We start from the raw sequence: 16,686 nt of genomic DNA on the forward strand, positions 1-16,686 counted from the left end.
TTTCAGCAGGACAATAAGCTAAAACACAAGGCCAAATCTACACTGGAGTTGCTTACCAAGAAGACAGTAAATGTTCCTGAGTGGCCAAGTTCCAGTTTGGACTTAAATCTGCTTGAAGAATTTTGAAAATAATAATAATCATGTGTTGCACAATCCAGGTGTGGAAAGCTCTTAGACACTTCCCCAGAGAGACTCACATCTGTAATCGCTGCCGAAGGTGCTTCTACAAAGTATTGACTCAGGGCTGTGAATACTTATGTAAATTAGATATTTATGCATTTAATTTTCAATACATTTGTAAACATTTAAAAAACATGTTTTCACTCTGTCAATATGGAGTATTGTGTGTACATGGGTGAAAAAAATATAAATTGAATCCATTTTGAATTCAGGCTGTAACACAACAAAATGTGGAATAAGTCAAGTAGTATGAATACTTTCTGAAAGCACTGTACAATTCCTAGAAAAATGTATCCTTTTAACCCTGACACCCACACGATAACGGGTCAAATATGAGATTCCCCTGTTCCTCCTGTTGATGGGCAGTTTGATTCCCCATGTTTCTCTCTCTATCTGCTGTGGTGACCCACCAGGGACACGAAGAAAATGGGCAAGCCATCCAAGCATTGTAAAAACAATACAGGGAGGCAATTCCCTTGGTAGCCTTGTTCTGTGCTATGAAGACATCCGTCAGTAAAGGTGCTTTCCGAACCTGCTGCAGCTGCAGACTGACGATATTTCTCCACTAGTAGGCCTGGAGTTTTTATTACAAAGAAAGCCCTTCTCGGTTGCATTGGTTTGGGGCAGCAAACACACACCACTACTGTCACAGATGTTATTTTTCTTTTTGGACTTCCCCCCTCCCCTCCTCTGCAGTGCCTTGCAGGGTGGAAAGGTGCTGAAAGGAGACTTACTGTCGCTACAGGCTTGTGCCATTTATAATTACAACAGCGTGCTGTGGCAGTGCCTAGGACCGGCTGATGACTTGCATTTGTATTGTTGCTTGGCTGGTGCCCCTTACCATTGGAGCTGCACGCGAGTTAGCAAGGCGGCCGGCCGCAGGCAAAAAAAGGAAGTGCCGATGACAGGAGTGTATGAATGAAGCAGATGATCTGCCGCCTGTGGACAGGATCAGTTGGCACAGGAAGGCCTCTGGGGCTGCATGCCTGTACTGCTGTCATGAGATATATTCACCAGGACACATCAAGACACAGCAGGCAGCAGCAGAGGTAGAGGTTGGCTAAGTGTACTGGAGGTACACTCTGAATACAACAAAATGGCAATGCCTGTGTTAGGTTTACAGCCATGCAATGGTTCTGACAACAAATAATTAATGTGTAGTAGAGTATTAAACAGAAGGTGTCAAGTATTTTGAGTGTTGTTTGTACTCTACCCAAGGTCAAGCATACAAATGCTTTTTGAATTGTTGTTCTGTCAAATATACATTTAACTTGTATGTCCTTTTAGCAGTTTGAGGAACTTTAAATGAATTTAGGCTTTAGGTGGAACAAAAAGAAGCAGGCATTCTAGCCAAATCTGAATGTGCCAGCTGATTAGTATGCTGCTTGAATAATCACTTTTCCCTAAAGTTTGTTCTATTTATGAATAGAAAAATGGACCTGGCTTTTTGGTCTTAATTTAAGGTTAGGCGTTAGATTTTATGACTTTGTGGCTGTTCTAGATAGTGATCACTCTGCAGAGCTGCCTCCATAACAAGATTCATGAGGACAAAACGCTAACCTGCCCCTGGCGGAGCTGACGTCACTGCAGCAGCACATTAACAAACTGACTGGCAGATCTCTTTTGTTGATTCATTTCACAAGGGCAAGCTCTCCTCTCCCCTCCTCTCCACTCCCCTCTCCTCTCCCTTCCCCTCCTCTCCACTCCACTCCCCTCTCCTCTCCCTTCCCCTCCTCTCCACTCCACTCCCCTCTCCTCTCCCTTCCCCTCCTCTCCACTCCACTCCCCTCTCCTCTCCATTCCCCTCCTCTCCACTCCACTCCCCTCTCCTCTCCCATTCCCCTCCTCTCCTCTCCACTCCACTCCCCTCTCCCTTCCCCTCCTCGCCTCTCCTTCCTCTCCTCTCCTCTCCTCTCCACTTCCCCTCCCCCTCCCCTCCCCTCCCCTCCCCTCCCCTCTCCTCTCCTCCCGTCTTTTCTCACAGAATCCATCAGCCATTAAATTTTGTCTACACTCTACAGCCTGAGTGTGTTTACATAGTATAGACCTATACATGGTTGCTGGGAACACTGTTTATTCTTTCACGGCAATATGACAGTTTGGAGAGTCACATCACCAAAAAAGTAGGCAGAAGGCTCCTCAGCTCTAAATAAGTGCATCTTATACAGATTAATGAGTTGAGGTGATGATAAATTAGTATGGCTATGAGCCTATGAAAGAGGGACCTGCTCTGTACTGTGTTGTACTGCACTATACTGTTGTAATGCACTGTATAATGCTATACTGTACTGTTCTGTGCTGTGGTATACTCTTTTGTTCTGTGCTGTGGTATACTGTTCATTGCTGTGCTGAACTGTGTTGTACTGTGCTGAACTGTGCTGTACTGTACTTTGCTGCACTGTTTTATGCTACACTATAATATGAGTGAAGGGCAGTAGTCAGTCAGGGGCAGCGGTGTGACAGTTGTTGTCATGTTCTTTTTCCTGACAGACTGACACTGATGGGCTTGCTGTGTATTTGGGCACTTCCTGTCCTGCTTGGAGCCTCTGTCTCTGTCTGCTGGCTGACTGAAGGGCGGAGGAGCATGGATACAGCAAACAGACCAGAGAACCCCTCCCAGGGACCACAGACCAGGGTAAATATACAGTATGCATCGTTCTCTGTGTATCCCTGCCTCTCTCTCTGTCACTGTGTCTTGTATCTCTCTCTCTCTCTCTCTCTCTCTCTCTCTCTCTCTCTCTCTCTCTCTCTCTCTCTCTCTCTCTCTCTCTCTCTTACTCGCCCCTCCCTTTCAACTACTCTCCCTCTGTTTCCCTCTCTCGGTCTCCCTGTTCCTCTGTATAGATCTCTCTGTCTGTGTCTGTTATTCTTCTCTCTGCCTGTTGTGTCCTTAGAAGCCACTCTATCTTTGCATCTGTGACTTTCCTACTCTTCCTCCCTCTTTCACCCTAGTCCCCCATAAATGATTTTATGCTTTGCATGACATAGCTGAAAACAAATGCCATAAAATGAATCCAAATATACATAGCACAATTTTAGGTAATACGGTCGCATGCAGAAGACAGTGAAATACTCTTCCTGCTCAACATGGGCATTTGAGTGTTTGTCTCCTTACGTGGTTCTGCATGTGATCTTGACAGAGGGTTGCTTAGATACCTTGCAATCACAGTCGTCATGCATCTTGCCTGTCTCTCTCTCCACCGAGGAGAGGAGGTTCAGTTGGCTGCAGAGTGTGTTCATCAATTACCCCACAAGGACACTCTTTTGTCACACTACAATTTGTCTCTTTGAAATGTTGTTCCAAATAGTTTACATGTACACACAATTGCATGACAATCACTTCGATGGGGTGGGTTTACTATATAACTTCGAGCCAGACCTAAAACCCATTAGCTTCCACCCAGCTGTCTCCCCCACTTTTTTCATGCTGGTCTGTATTCAAGCTTGAAAAGGGAAGTGACATTGCCTGGTCGTAATGAACAGTGTTTTGGTTGAGATGCGTGAAGTTCTAATGTGAATTTGCACATTAATCACACAGGTGAAATCATTAAAGGCACTCCCTCCCCCAAAACCTTGAATCAATTGTTCTACAGAGCATTGTCCCAAAGAGCATGTTGTCCCCCCCCCCCCAACTCCCACGGACATTCTCACAATTCTTTGTGAAATTAAGCATGCTGCACCCCCCAAGTCTAATCTCCCAGACTGGCTGGCCCGTGGTGTGACACCGTGCCAAGTTGGCAGCCAGCAGAGGAATCTCATCGTTGAGGTGGTTCTGTTCTGACCTCTTTAAACCCTCAATGCAAACAAGACATTCCCAGGCATCCCTATCTAACCCAGGACATGGGAATTCAAAAGTTCTCAATAGCCATTGTAGTTTAAAGTCAACTCTGGGGTGGTGCTGGTGGATTGGACTGCATCAATATACAGCAGAGCAGGAGTCTTCAGGAATGAATAAGCAAATAAAGTGTATTCAGCCTCCCAGGCCAGTGTACACCAGAAACAATTAGAAATGTAGACAAACACATGCCACTGAAACAATCTATTCTGGCTGGCATACCGGTAATTTAGGTAATTAACAGGTAATCTCATCAAAATCAATACAACAGCTGTAGACTTTACCTTGAAATGCTTACTTACAAGCCTTTTCCCAACGATGCAGAGAAAAAAGTGGAAAAAGTAGCAAAGAATAATATACAGTGCATTTGGAAGATATTCAGATCCCTCGACCTTTTCCACATTTTGTTACTTTAGAGCCTTATTCTAAAATTGATTAAATCGTTTTTTCCCCCTCATCAATCTACACACAATACCCCATAATGACAAAGGAAAAACAGGTTTAAATTTTTTTTTTATGTATTAAAAATAAAAAACGTTAATATAACATTTACATAAGTTTTCAGACCTTTTACTCAGTACTTTGTTGAAGCACCATTGGCAGTGATTACAGCCTCGATTCTTCTTGGGTATGACGCTACAAGCTTGGCACACCTGTTTTTGGGGAGTTTCTCCCGTTCTTCTCTGCAGATCCTCACAAGCTCTGTCAGGTTGGAAGGGGAGCGTCGCTGCACAGCTATTTTCAGGTCTCTCCAGAGATGTTAGATCTGGTTCAAGTCCGGGCTCTGGCTGGGCCACTCAAGGACTTTCAGAGACTTGTCCCAAAGCCACTCCTGGATTGTCTTGGCTGTGTGCTAGGGTCATTGTCCTGTTGGAAGGTGAACTTTCGCCCCAGTCTGAGGTCATGGGTGCTCTGGAGCAGGTTTTTATCACAGATCTTTCTGTACTTTGCTCCGTTCATCTTTCCCTCAATCCTGACTCAGTCCCTGAAAAACATCCCCACAGCATGAAACTGCCACCACCATGCTTCACCATTGGGATGGTGCCAGGTTTCCTCCATACGTGACACTTGGCATTCAGGCCAAAGAGTTCAATCTTGGTTTCATCAGACCAGAGAATCTTGTTTCTCATGGTCTGAGAGTCCTTTAGGTGCCTTTTGGAAAACTCCAAGTGGGCTGTCATGTGACTTTTACTGAGGAGTGGCTTCCGTCTGGCCACTCTACCATAACGGCCTGATTGGTGGAGTGCAGCAGAGATGGTTTTGCTTCTGGAAGGTTCTCCCATCTTCACAGAAGAACTCTGGAGCTCTGTCAGAGTGACCATCAGGTTCTTGGTCACCTCCCTGGCCAGCCCTTGGAAGAGTCTTGGTGGTTCCAAACTTCTTCCATTTAAGAATGATGGAGGCCACTGTGTTCTTGGGGACCTTCAATGCTGCAGAAATGTTTTGGTACCCTTCCTCAGATCTGTGCCTCAACACAATCCTGTCTCGGAACTCTACGGACAATTCCTTCGACCTCATGGCTTGGTTTTTGCTCTGACATGCACTGTCAACTCTGGAACCTTTTATAGACAGGTGTGTGCCTTTCCACATCATGTCCAATCAATGGAATGTACCACAGGTGGACTCTAATAAAGTTGTAGAAACATCTCAAGGATGGTCAATGGAAACAGGATGCACTTCAGTAAAATTTTGAGTCATAGCAAAGGGTCTGAATACTTATGTAAATAAGATTTTTCCATTTTTATTTGTAATACATTTGCAAATATTTCTCCAAACCTTTTTTCACTTTCTCATTATGGGGTATTGTGTGTAGATTTATTAGGATTTACTTTTAGAATAAGGCTGTAACGTAACAAAATGTGGAAAAGTAAAGGGGCCTGAATACTTTCTGAATGCACTGTATGTACAGTGCAGTGAAAACGTTTTTGCCTCCTTTCTGATTTAGTCTGTTTTTGCATATTTTCGATACTGAATGTTATCAGATCTTCATCCAAAACCTAATATTAGATAAAGGGAACCTGAGTTTACATTTTTTTCTTCAATATTTATTTAATTTAATTTACAAAGTTATGCAACACTCAATACCCCTGTGTGAAAAAGTAATTGCCCCCTTACACTCAATAACTGGTTGTGCCACCTTTAGCTGGGATAATGCAACCAAATGCTTCTTGCAGTTGTTGATCAGTCTCTCACATCGTTGTGGAGGAATTTTGGCCCACTCTTGCATGCAAAACTGCTTTAACTCACTGACATTTGTGGGTTTTCAAGCACGAACTGCTCCTTTCAAGTCCTGATACAACATCTCAATTGGGATTAGGTTTGGAATTCGATTCGGACATTCCAAAACTTCTAATTTGTTGTTTTTTAAACATTTTCATGTCGACTTGAGTGTGTGTTTTGGATCATTGTCTTGCTGCATGACCCAGCTGCGCTTCAGCTTCAGCTCACAGACGGATGGCCTGACATTCCTCTGTAGAATTCTCTGATACAGAGCAGAATTCATGGTTCCTTCTATGAAGGCAAGTCGTCCAGGTCCAGAGGCAGCAAAGCATCTCCAAACCATCACACTACCACCACCATGCTTGACCTTTGGTATGAGGTTCTTACTGTGCAATACAGTGTTTGGTTTTCACCAGACATAATGGGACCCATCTCGTCCAAGTTTGCCAAAAATAAAATGGATGATCATCAAGACTCTTGCAAGAATATTCTATGGGCAGGATATATGACATGGGTCCCATTATGCCTGGCGAAAACTAACACTGCATTCCAAATACTTTTTCACAGCACTGTATGTGTGTGTTGGTGTGTCAGTGTAAATATGTGTGAGTGTGTGTGTGTGTAGAGTCCAGTGAGCATGCATAGAGTCAGTGCAAAATGGTAAACTCAAATAGTCCAGGTAACCATTTTACATTTTAGTCATTTAGCAGACGCTCTTATCCAGAGCGACTTACAGTAGTGAATGCATACATTTCATACATTTTTATTTTTTATTTCTTCTGTGCTGGCCCCCCGTGGGAAACGAACCCACAACCCTGGTGTTGCAAACACCATGCTCTACCAACTGAGCTACAGGGAAGGCTAACCCTTTAAAGAACTGTTCAGCAGTCTAATGACTTGGGGATAGAAGCTGTTCAGGAGCATTTTGGTCCCATTCTTGGCGCTCTGGTACCACTTGCCATGTGGTAGCAGAGTGAACAGTCTATGGCTTGGGTGGCTAGGTTCTTTGACAATTGTCCTGGCCTCCATCTGAGCTCAGATCCAGTGATGTACTGGGCCGTCCATGCCATGCAATCGAGGGCGGTGCAGTTGCCTTACCAATCAGTAATACAGCCAGTCAAGATGCTCTCAGTGGTGCAGCTGTAGAACTTTTAGAGGATCTGAGGGCCCATGCCAAATATTTTCAACCTGCTGAAGGGGAAGAGGCGTGCATTCTTCATGACTGTGCTGGTGTGACAGGACCATGTGCAGTCCTTGGTGATGTGGACACCGAGGAAGTTGAAGCTCTCGACACACTCCACTACAGCATGGTCAATGTGGAGTGGGCGGGCTCGCCCCTCCATTTCCTGTAATCCACGATTAGCTCCTTTGGCTTGATGACGTTGAGGGAGAGGTTGTTATTCTGACACCACACCGCCAGGTCTGACCTCCTCCCTGTAGACTGTCTTATCGCCGTCTGTGATCAGGTCTAACACTGTTGTGTCATCAGCACACTTGATAATGGTTTTGGAGTTGTGCGTGGCCACACAGTCGTGCGATAAGCAGGGAGTAGTTGAGGGGACAAAGCACACACCCCTGAGGGGCTCCCGTGTTGAGGGTCAGCATGGCAGATGTGTTGTTGCCTACCCTCACCACCTGGGGGTGGCCCATCAGAAAGTCCAGGATCCAGTTGCAGGGGGAGGTGTTCAGTCCCAGGGTCCAGGCCTCAAATTTCCCAGCCATGGCCGTTAATGCCACTTTGTGTGACCGTAATGCCCCCGAAAAAAATGCATGCCTTGCAGCCAAAGTGTCCGTTGTGCCCTTGGGCTGAATATAATAATTATAATTCCCTTCTCCCGGCTGACAATCACCCTGCTCCGAAGCACCTCTCACTCACATGGCTCTCTTAAATATCTATGTTTTTATTAGCCAATGCCCGTCACGGGATCGGGTCCTTCTTATAGGCATTGCAGCTCCAAAGTAGCCTAGGCTACTAGTGAAGACAGACACATCGGGGATAGAATGGCACACGTCCTTCTTATCCAATTCCTATGCGCATATTGAAGATGTGACAAGAACTGTCCACATTTACTTTTTGTCAGCCAACAAGATGAGTAATGAACAACAAAAGCACTATCCAATGTCAATAAACTCTTCCCCATAGTAGAAAAGTTGACCTGGTCAGCTTGTTATTCTGTACTAGAAATACATGTTCCAAATAGACTCTGGGACAGTTGTGGGATGATAGATCCCAAATTAATACAACCACTGTGCATCAAAAACATTATATGCGCAGAAATGTGCACACGGCAGTAGGCTGGCTATAAGCGCAAATATTCCAAAATGCAATTATCAGGAAAACACTGTTCTTGTCACGTCCTGACCAGTAAAAGTGGTTGTTTGTTATTGTAGTTTGGTCAGGGCGTGGCAGGGGGTGTTTGTTTAGAGTGTTTCGGGGTTTGTTAGTCTATTTCTATGCACCATTTTCTGGTGCCTCCCTCCTGTCAGCATCGGTCTGGACCTGACTGACTGTAGCCAATATGCATATCACCTACACTTTGACATGTGATTCGTCACTCCAGAGAATGCGTTTCCACTGCTCCAGAGTCCAATTATGTTTATGGTTAAATAGTTCCAAAATGTTGACTGCCTCTGTTCGGCTTTACACCACTCCAACCGACGCTTGGCATTGCGCATGGTGATCTTAGGCCTGTGTGCGGCTGCTCGGCCATGGAAACCCATTTCATGAATCGCCCAATCAACAGTTCTTGTGCTGACTTTGATTCCAGAGGCAGTTTGGAACTTGGTAGTGAGTGTTGCAACCGAGGACAGGCGATTTTTAAGCACTATGCTTAAAAAGTGCTCAACGGTCCCGTTCTGTGAGTTTGTTTGGCCTACCACTTTGCGGCTGAGCCATTGTTGCTCCTAGACATTTCCACTTCACAGTAACAGCACGTACAGTTGACTGGGGCAGCTCTAGCAGGGCAACAATTTGACAAACTGACTCGTTGGAAAGGTTGCATCCTATGATGGGGCCACATTGAAAGTCACTGAGCCCCTCAGGACAGACCATTCTATTGACAATATTTGTCTATGGAGATTGCATGGCTGTGTGCTCGATGTTATACACCTGTCAGCCACGGGTGTGTCTGAAATAGCTGAATCCACTAATTTGAAGGGTTGTCCCCATACTTTTGACCATGTAGTGTATTTTACATGATAAGACCACACAGAGAGCCAGAGATAATTACAGACAATCTGAATCAACCAAAAGTTGAAAGATAACAAAATTCTGTTTGTTTACTGGTAAACAGTAATATGCCCTCCCTTTGTAACCATATGCAAGTTTAAAACAGAGATAGCTGTACATTTTCTTCAGGATCATCTTTAGGTAATTGCTGGGTAAATAATGAGCTGACAAATGCCAGGCAGAGCCTCCATTGTCCTGGTGCAGTTACAGGACCTGGGCGACTGGAAAGGAGCCACCATGATAGGCCATCAGGCGACCTGGCTCTGGCAGGGTCAGCCATAAGGCATCAGGCATCAGTCTCCTTCTCTCTCAATTTCCCATTCCAACCTCTGCTATCATGGAACATCACATAACAGCCTCACAGCTCACAAAGCCATATCTCAGAATCCAATTCACTCTGCATTTGAACTGTTTTACCTTTTGGATTATAAACATGATTCAGTCCATAGAGAGAGGGATAGGAATAAACTATAAGAATGAGGAGAGTATGGAAAATAGGAAATATGATGGAGATGGTATTGAGGATACAGGGGAAAGATAAGGATGGAGAGTGGGGGGAATTGGGCAACTGTGAGGTTTGAGATTAGCATGACGAGAGTTTGGGACTATAAGGTTCTATCTGCAAAAATATTATTCTGAGATAATTCTGAACCCCCATTCCGTTTGAATGGTGTCAGCTATTTTTATCTAGTATTCTTTTGAACTTAACAACATGAATTGGGGTATTTAGAATACTATATAGGTAGATTATTTGATAAGAACAATGATATGTCAATAACTACATTTGGAAAAAAATGCAGATAGAACCTAATAGTCCCAAGCTCTCGAGATGCACTAGTTTTTTTTAACCCACTCAAGTTTGTAGTCAAGTCCTCAAGATCTGTGACCTAGAGGGAATTCACACAGATGTCTCTATTGTGACACTTACAGTGGTATCTGCATGTATATCTGAATGAAATGGAGTCCATTTGGGGCAATCATTAGGGAAGACAAGGTTATTTTACCACTATGGTACTTACAGATGATGATATGCACTTTGAGCCACTTTATGTTGCTTTTCTCAGCTTCTCATACCGTACAGAAGAGGCCAATATATCTCTGATCAGCCTTGTGTTCTTTTCTCAGCTAGGCTTTGTACTAAAATAGCTAATAGCAGAAACAAATTGACTCAACAGATAACATCTGCTATAAATACATTTGATTTGATTACATTACATACAGCACCTGAGCACTCTTTTGAAACATGTGATTTGTGAAAGCAACAATACTTCAAAACAGTGTAATCAGTCATATCTATCAAGTGAGAATACTAAGTGAAGCTTAGTGATATTTCCCTTGGATAATATAGACTGGACAACTGTATAGCTTAATTCATTTGTAATGAACCCAAACAATTATGGTTCTTCATTTGATCAATAAGTCAAATAAATTCAACAAAAACATGTACAATATGTTGTCTCTTCAAAGACTCCCTGGAAAACAGTAGATAATCCTGGCTATATATATTACTTTTTTAAAAACATAAACTTAGGGCTCTATTCGATCCGCATCGCAGAAGTTCGGCTTTACAGCGTGATTGATATTTAAAGGCAATGTTCCCGCTTTAGAGGAGACTGCATTCACGGTGAACTTTGCATATGTCAGCTCAATCAGAAATGACCTTTACATTTCTATTGTGGGATCTGTAACGTGTTGGATCAATTAGCTAGAGTCTATTAAACTTAACATAAAGGTGTGGTGTAGTGTGATGTTCAATTAATCCACATTAATTACACAAGTTCACTAGTAGAACTAACTACGCTGCAGAACCTGTCAGATAAAATCATGCAAATAGGCATTTTTCCCAGTTAATGCAATCATTGTTTATAGGTCATCCATTAAAACGCAATGACTATTTACACCCAGAGCCATTACATTTAGTAGGTCTCCATCTCATTCTCACGCTGGGGCTGTTTCCTGGGGGAAAGTTGTCATATCATGAGTAGAGCGGCCTGGGTACGTGGCTCCGTATTAGCAGTGAGCCTGCATCCCCTCTCTCAGCCTGACCCGTCTTGCCTTCCACTAGGAAAGCGATTATCCCTTTTATTAAGGAAAACTCTGGTCATGTAAAAATCTCTTGAAAACTCAGTGGGACTCTGTGGTGTCCCTCCATTTTTGGAAGTACAGCAATGGAATTACAATGAATAGAAACACTTAAGAGGATAAATCATGGCAGTAAATATCAGGGAAAGCATGCAGCATGACTCCCGACACTCCTACTAACCACACAAATGGAATGCAGGGGGAAATTAGAATTCAGGGAAAAGTAATTCGTCAGTTGAGATTTGCCAGAATTTTCTGCTGCAGGAAAGTTTTTGCTTTACTTTAGGATTTGTCAAAGTCATGTATTGCATTGTATTCAACTTTCATCATCAGACTGAATGTGTTTTTTGCTTATTTTCTGAAAGAGGTGATTGGTGTCAACTGATGGGCACACATACACTTACAGTGCATTCAGAAAGTATTCAGACCCGTTCGAAAGTTTGAAACGTTACAGCCTTATTCTAAAAATGATTAAATAAAACATTTTCCTCATCAATCTGCACACAATACCCTATAATGATAAAGCAAAAACAGGTTTTTCGAATTTTTTTCAAATATATTAAAAATAAAAAACATAAATACCTTATTTACATAAGTGTTCAGCCCTTTGCTATGATATTGGGCTCAGGTACATCCTGTTTCCATTGATCATCCTTGAGGTGTTTCTACAACTTGATTGGAGTCCACCTGTGGTAAATCCAATTGATTGGAAATTATTTGGATAGGCACGCACCTGTCTATATAAGGTCACACAGTTGACAGTGCATGTCAGAGCAAAAACTAAGCCATGCGTTAAGTAAAGGTTAAATAACATTTTAAAAATGAGGTCGAAGGAATTATCCGTAGAGCTCCGAGACAGGATTGTGTCAAGAAACAGATCTGGGGAAGGGTTACAAAAAATGTCTGCAGCATTGAAGGTCCCCAAGAACACAGTGGCCTCCATCATTCTTAAATGGAAGAAGTTTGGAACCACCAAGACTCTTCCTAGATCTGGCCGCCCGGCCAAACTGAGCAATTGAGGCAGAAGGGCCTCGGTCAGGGAGGTGACCAAGAACCCGATGGTCACTCTGACAGAGTTACAGAGTTCCTCTGTGGAGATGGAAGAAACTTCCAGGAGGACAACCATCTCAGCAGCACTCCACCAATCAGGCCATTATGGCAGAGTGGCCAGGTGGAAGCCACTCCGAGGGTAAAAGGCACATGACTGCCTGCTTGGAGTTTGCCAAAAGGCACCTAAAGGAGTCAGACCTTGAGAAACAAGATTCTCTGGTCTGATGAAACCTAGATTGAGCTCTTTGGCCTGAATGCCAAGTGTCACGTATGGAGGAAACCTGGCGCCATCTCTACGGTGAAGCATGGTGGTGGCAGCATCATGCTGTGCGAACGTTTATCAGCGGCAGGGACTGGGAGACTAGTCAGGATTGAGCGAAAATGAACGGAGCAAAGTACAGAGAGATCCTTGACAAAAACCTGCTCCAGAATGCACAGCACTTCAGACTGGGGTGATGGTTCACCTTTCAACAGGACAATGATCCTAAGCACACAGCCAAGACAATGCAGGAGTGGCTTCGGGACAAGTCTCTGAATGTGCTTGAGTGGCCCAGCCAGAGTCCGGACTTGAACCAGATCGAACATCTATGGAGAGACCTGAAAATAGCTGTGCAGCGACGTTCCCCATCCAACCTCACAGAGCTTGAGAGGATCTGCAGAGAGGAATGGGAGAAACTCCCCAAAAACAGGTGTGCCAAGCTTGTAGCGTCATACCCAAGAAGGCTCAAGGCTGTAATTGCTGCCAAAGGTGCTTAAATAAAGTACTGAGTAAAACTAATTTGCTAAACATTTGCAAAAATTCTAAAAACCTGTTTTTGCTTTGTCATTATGGGGTATTGCCCATTGTGTGTAGATTGATGAAAAAAATGATGTAATCCATTTTAGAATAAGGCTGTAACATAACAAAAAGTGAAGGGGTCTGAATACTTTCTGAAGACACTGTTAGTGTGTTGTGTGCCCATCAGTTGACATCAATGATTTTTCCCATTTCCGAAATGATTTCACATTAACATACCAGACACATTCTTAGCTTTGTGTGCTAGCTTTGTTTGAATTGAATCTAATATACCCATGGCAATTGACACCTTTTCTCTATTTCATCTCCATACATTGTGGGTATCCAAATAAGGTTTATATTGTCTAGTCTGCTCTTCCTTATCAGAGTCTAATGGCTGCCGGCATGGCTCTGTGTATACAGTCGTCTGTGTGCTGAGTCTAGCTAGCCGAGCTGGCACAGGTTGGCTTAAATGAAAGCTTAAATGAAAGCGAGCATATGGAGGTTTGAATGAGAGTGGCTGCACAGCACCCTTACAGGAGAGGAACAGAGGCATATGAGAGGCATATATTCTACCAGCATCCATTATAACACAGCTTGGGCTGAGTACCTTGCTGTTACAGTTGTGCCTCTCCCAAAAATATGTGTGCATGGATGCTGTATGATGTTCAATTGAATCTAGTCAGGGAGTTTAAATGGGAGCCAAACAGTAGAAAAACACACAGATATTAGCTAGCTGATTGAGTCTAGGCCTAGAGCAGTGTTCTGTCTCTCTTTGTCTGCTCTCTGTTTTCTCAGTGGTTCACAACGCAGTGACAGTCTCTAATCAACTAAATAAACAGGACCCTCTTGAAATGATAGAAAGGAAGGCATCTGATCAGTGCAAACGCTTTGCTCTGCCATGATGAGGACGCACGTCTGCAATTAAAACAGGCAGATGGCATGAGAGAGGAGGGTTTGACTTGGCCCAAATCTCTGTAATCACATGGAAGCACATTCTGTTGAAAGGCAGCGGTGTCTCTTCAGAAAGTCTCCAAAGGCCAAGGGCTCTCTGCGGTTGCCAAGAAGGCTATCAGACACATACGCTTTATCAGTCAAGCTCATTACAAGCCAGATTTAGTGTGAGGGACGCTAGTTGTCACATCGCGTCAATTAACAGCTGGCATGTAGAGATGTAAGAGGAGGCATTGTTTTGGTTTCATGCTCTGTGTGAGGACTCACATAAAATTAATGCTGTGTTGCCTACATACTATACAAAAGCTCCAGACTGTATGCCAAATGTATTGTGTATTGGAAACAGAGACCAGCTATTTCCACACAAGTGGTAAAAGCAGTAAGACATTATTATTATCTTTCTGGATAGTAAGGTTAAGCTAGTTTGGTGGTACTGGCTTTATGATGTTACAGTATAAATGGTACAGTAGGTAGCAAGTATTCATTTAGGCTTCCTCACTGTGACCCTTCAGAGTGATTCCCATCTATTTCAATTCCCCTACTCTTATTGTGTTTGGCCACTTTAATTATGCAGATATCTTAGCCTGGGAGTTGGGGATGTACAGATGTAGGATCTTAATTTGTGCCAGTTTGCTATAGCAGGAAAACAATCCTACAGCAACAGGAAATGTGGAAATCACAAACTTCGGTAGCCTTTTTAAACCTCAAGTTTAAAATTTCCTGCATTATATAGAGTTATCCTGCAACAGGGTGATCAAATTAGGATCCCACATCTGTACATAATCCGAACATCTGCTCGGAGAAGCCCAACGTGGTCTTTGCACTGCGGATAAATATGAACTTTACAGGCATGGTGCTTCTTGCTTCTTGAGCTATATACACCATCCTGACAGATATCCAGGCAAACAGAGATGACACCTGCCATCTTGTAGTCTTGCCAAATTAAATTTTCCGAAAAGGATGAATGAATATACTCTGGAAACAGTGTAAAACCTTTCTCACTTCTACTGGTCTTTTCTCAGAGAGGAAAACACACATTACATGTGGCCCAATATTCTGATAAGAAGAACAGACAGCTTTTGTCTGAGACTAATAGTAAGACTTTGTGTTGTGTTCTCTCTTTGCAGAAGAGTGGACATGTTGACGGGGTGGCCGATCCATGTAAGTAGCCTTACTGTAATCAATCAAACTGCACCACTTAAATACAGTATGTTATGCAATGACAAAAACCTTTCATGTTGGCATGGGTTATGTGAACAGCATTGATGGTACATACTATAGAAGCCCTCTTTGGTGAAAGTACTCAGAAAAACCTGTCTCTTTTCAAGGTTATACACACAGTATCAAACCAGCTTATACGCTGTTGGTACACTGTGTAGTAACTTCCTCATGTTCTGTTGTGTTCAAGATGGTATTTTAAAAGAATATGATGTCTTCCTGTTTTGTGAGCTATCATTATTGCCGTTGCCTGTTTTTGGTTTGTGTGCGTGCGTATGTTTGTGAGTGTGCGTGCACGCGTGCACGTGTACCGGTATTCTATTCTTATGAGATTCAATGTGTTGTATCAATTGATGGCGAGGCACTACTGTACCCTACTGTAATCACATCTGTGCTGAGACGTGTTAGGTGCTACAGGCCTCTGCGTCTGCGGTGATGTTGTGGAAGTTCTATTACTGACTGGGATATTCCAGGAAGATGCAGTGCCAGGTCTCAGTAATGTCATGCTCTTAATATTTTCAATTTAAGGATCTCTATTCCACACTGCTTTATGTAGTGCAGCCAATCTCACTGTGCATTGGAATGTAATATTCAAACTGTGGTTTCCCGTACAGTATTTGTTGTTGATTTATTAGTTGTTGCCCTCACAGCTCCTCTTTTGTGCATTCGAGCATGCAGGCTGGGTTCTTGACCTTAGAGTGTTAGAGCAAAGGGCAATTGGCCGGAGGTAAGGAGACAACACATCCTGAGTAACAACATTCTTCCTTGCCATTTAAGAACAAAGCAAGTGTGTTAGAATGTGTTGGAATTATTCACATGGTGTGGTGATCCATCCGTCTCCTGGGACTAATTATTCACTGTCTGTTTGTATGCTAAACTTCCCAAAAACAAGCAAGTGCTCTTTCTTGTCCTTATTCCTCATTCTCCTTGGAAGGGAATGACTGCAGATATCTCTCTCCTTCTCTCTCTCTCTTTCTCCTTCTCCCACTCGCTCTCTCTTGCTCTGTCTCTCTCCCCTTCTCTCTCTCTCTGCATCTGTCTCTCTGTGTCTGTCTGTCTTACCCTTTGGCTAACTGCTGCCTCGGTCTCTCCTCCCTCTTCTCGTTCTCACTCTGCGTTGTTTTTATTGTCGTGTCTGTGATC

General features: G+C 43.4%; 1 protein-coding gene across 1 annotated transcript in view; it reads left to right on the forward strand.

The window, feature by feature from the left end:
- Positions 1-16,686, forward strand: part of LOC106603823 (follistatin-related protein 4) — a 270,553-nt gene that overhangs the window by 14,766 nt on the left and 239,101 nt on the right. The window contains exons 2-3 of the mRNA XM_014197993.2: positions 2,671-2,815; positions 15,453-15,486. Coding sequence (XP_014053468.1) covers positions 2,681-2,815; positions 15,453-15,486 — 169 coding nt within the window. The 5' untranslated portion in view covers positions 2,671-2,680. The remainder of the gene's footprint in view (positions 1-2,670; positions 2,816-15,452; positions 15,487-16,686) is intronic.

Source organism: Salmo salar, chromosome ssa04, assembly GCF_905237065.1.
Source record: "Salmo salar chromosome ssa04, Ssal_v3.1, whole genome shotgun sequence".
NCBI classification, from domain to species: domain Eukaryota; kingdom Metazoa; phylum Chordata; class Actinopteri; order Salmoniformes; family Salmonidae; genus Salmo; species Salmo salar.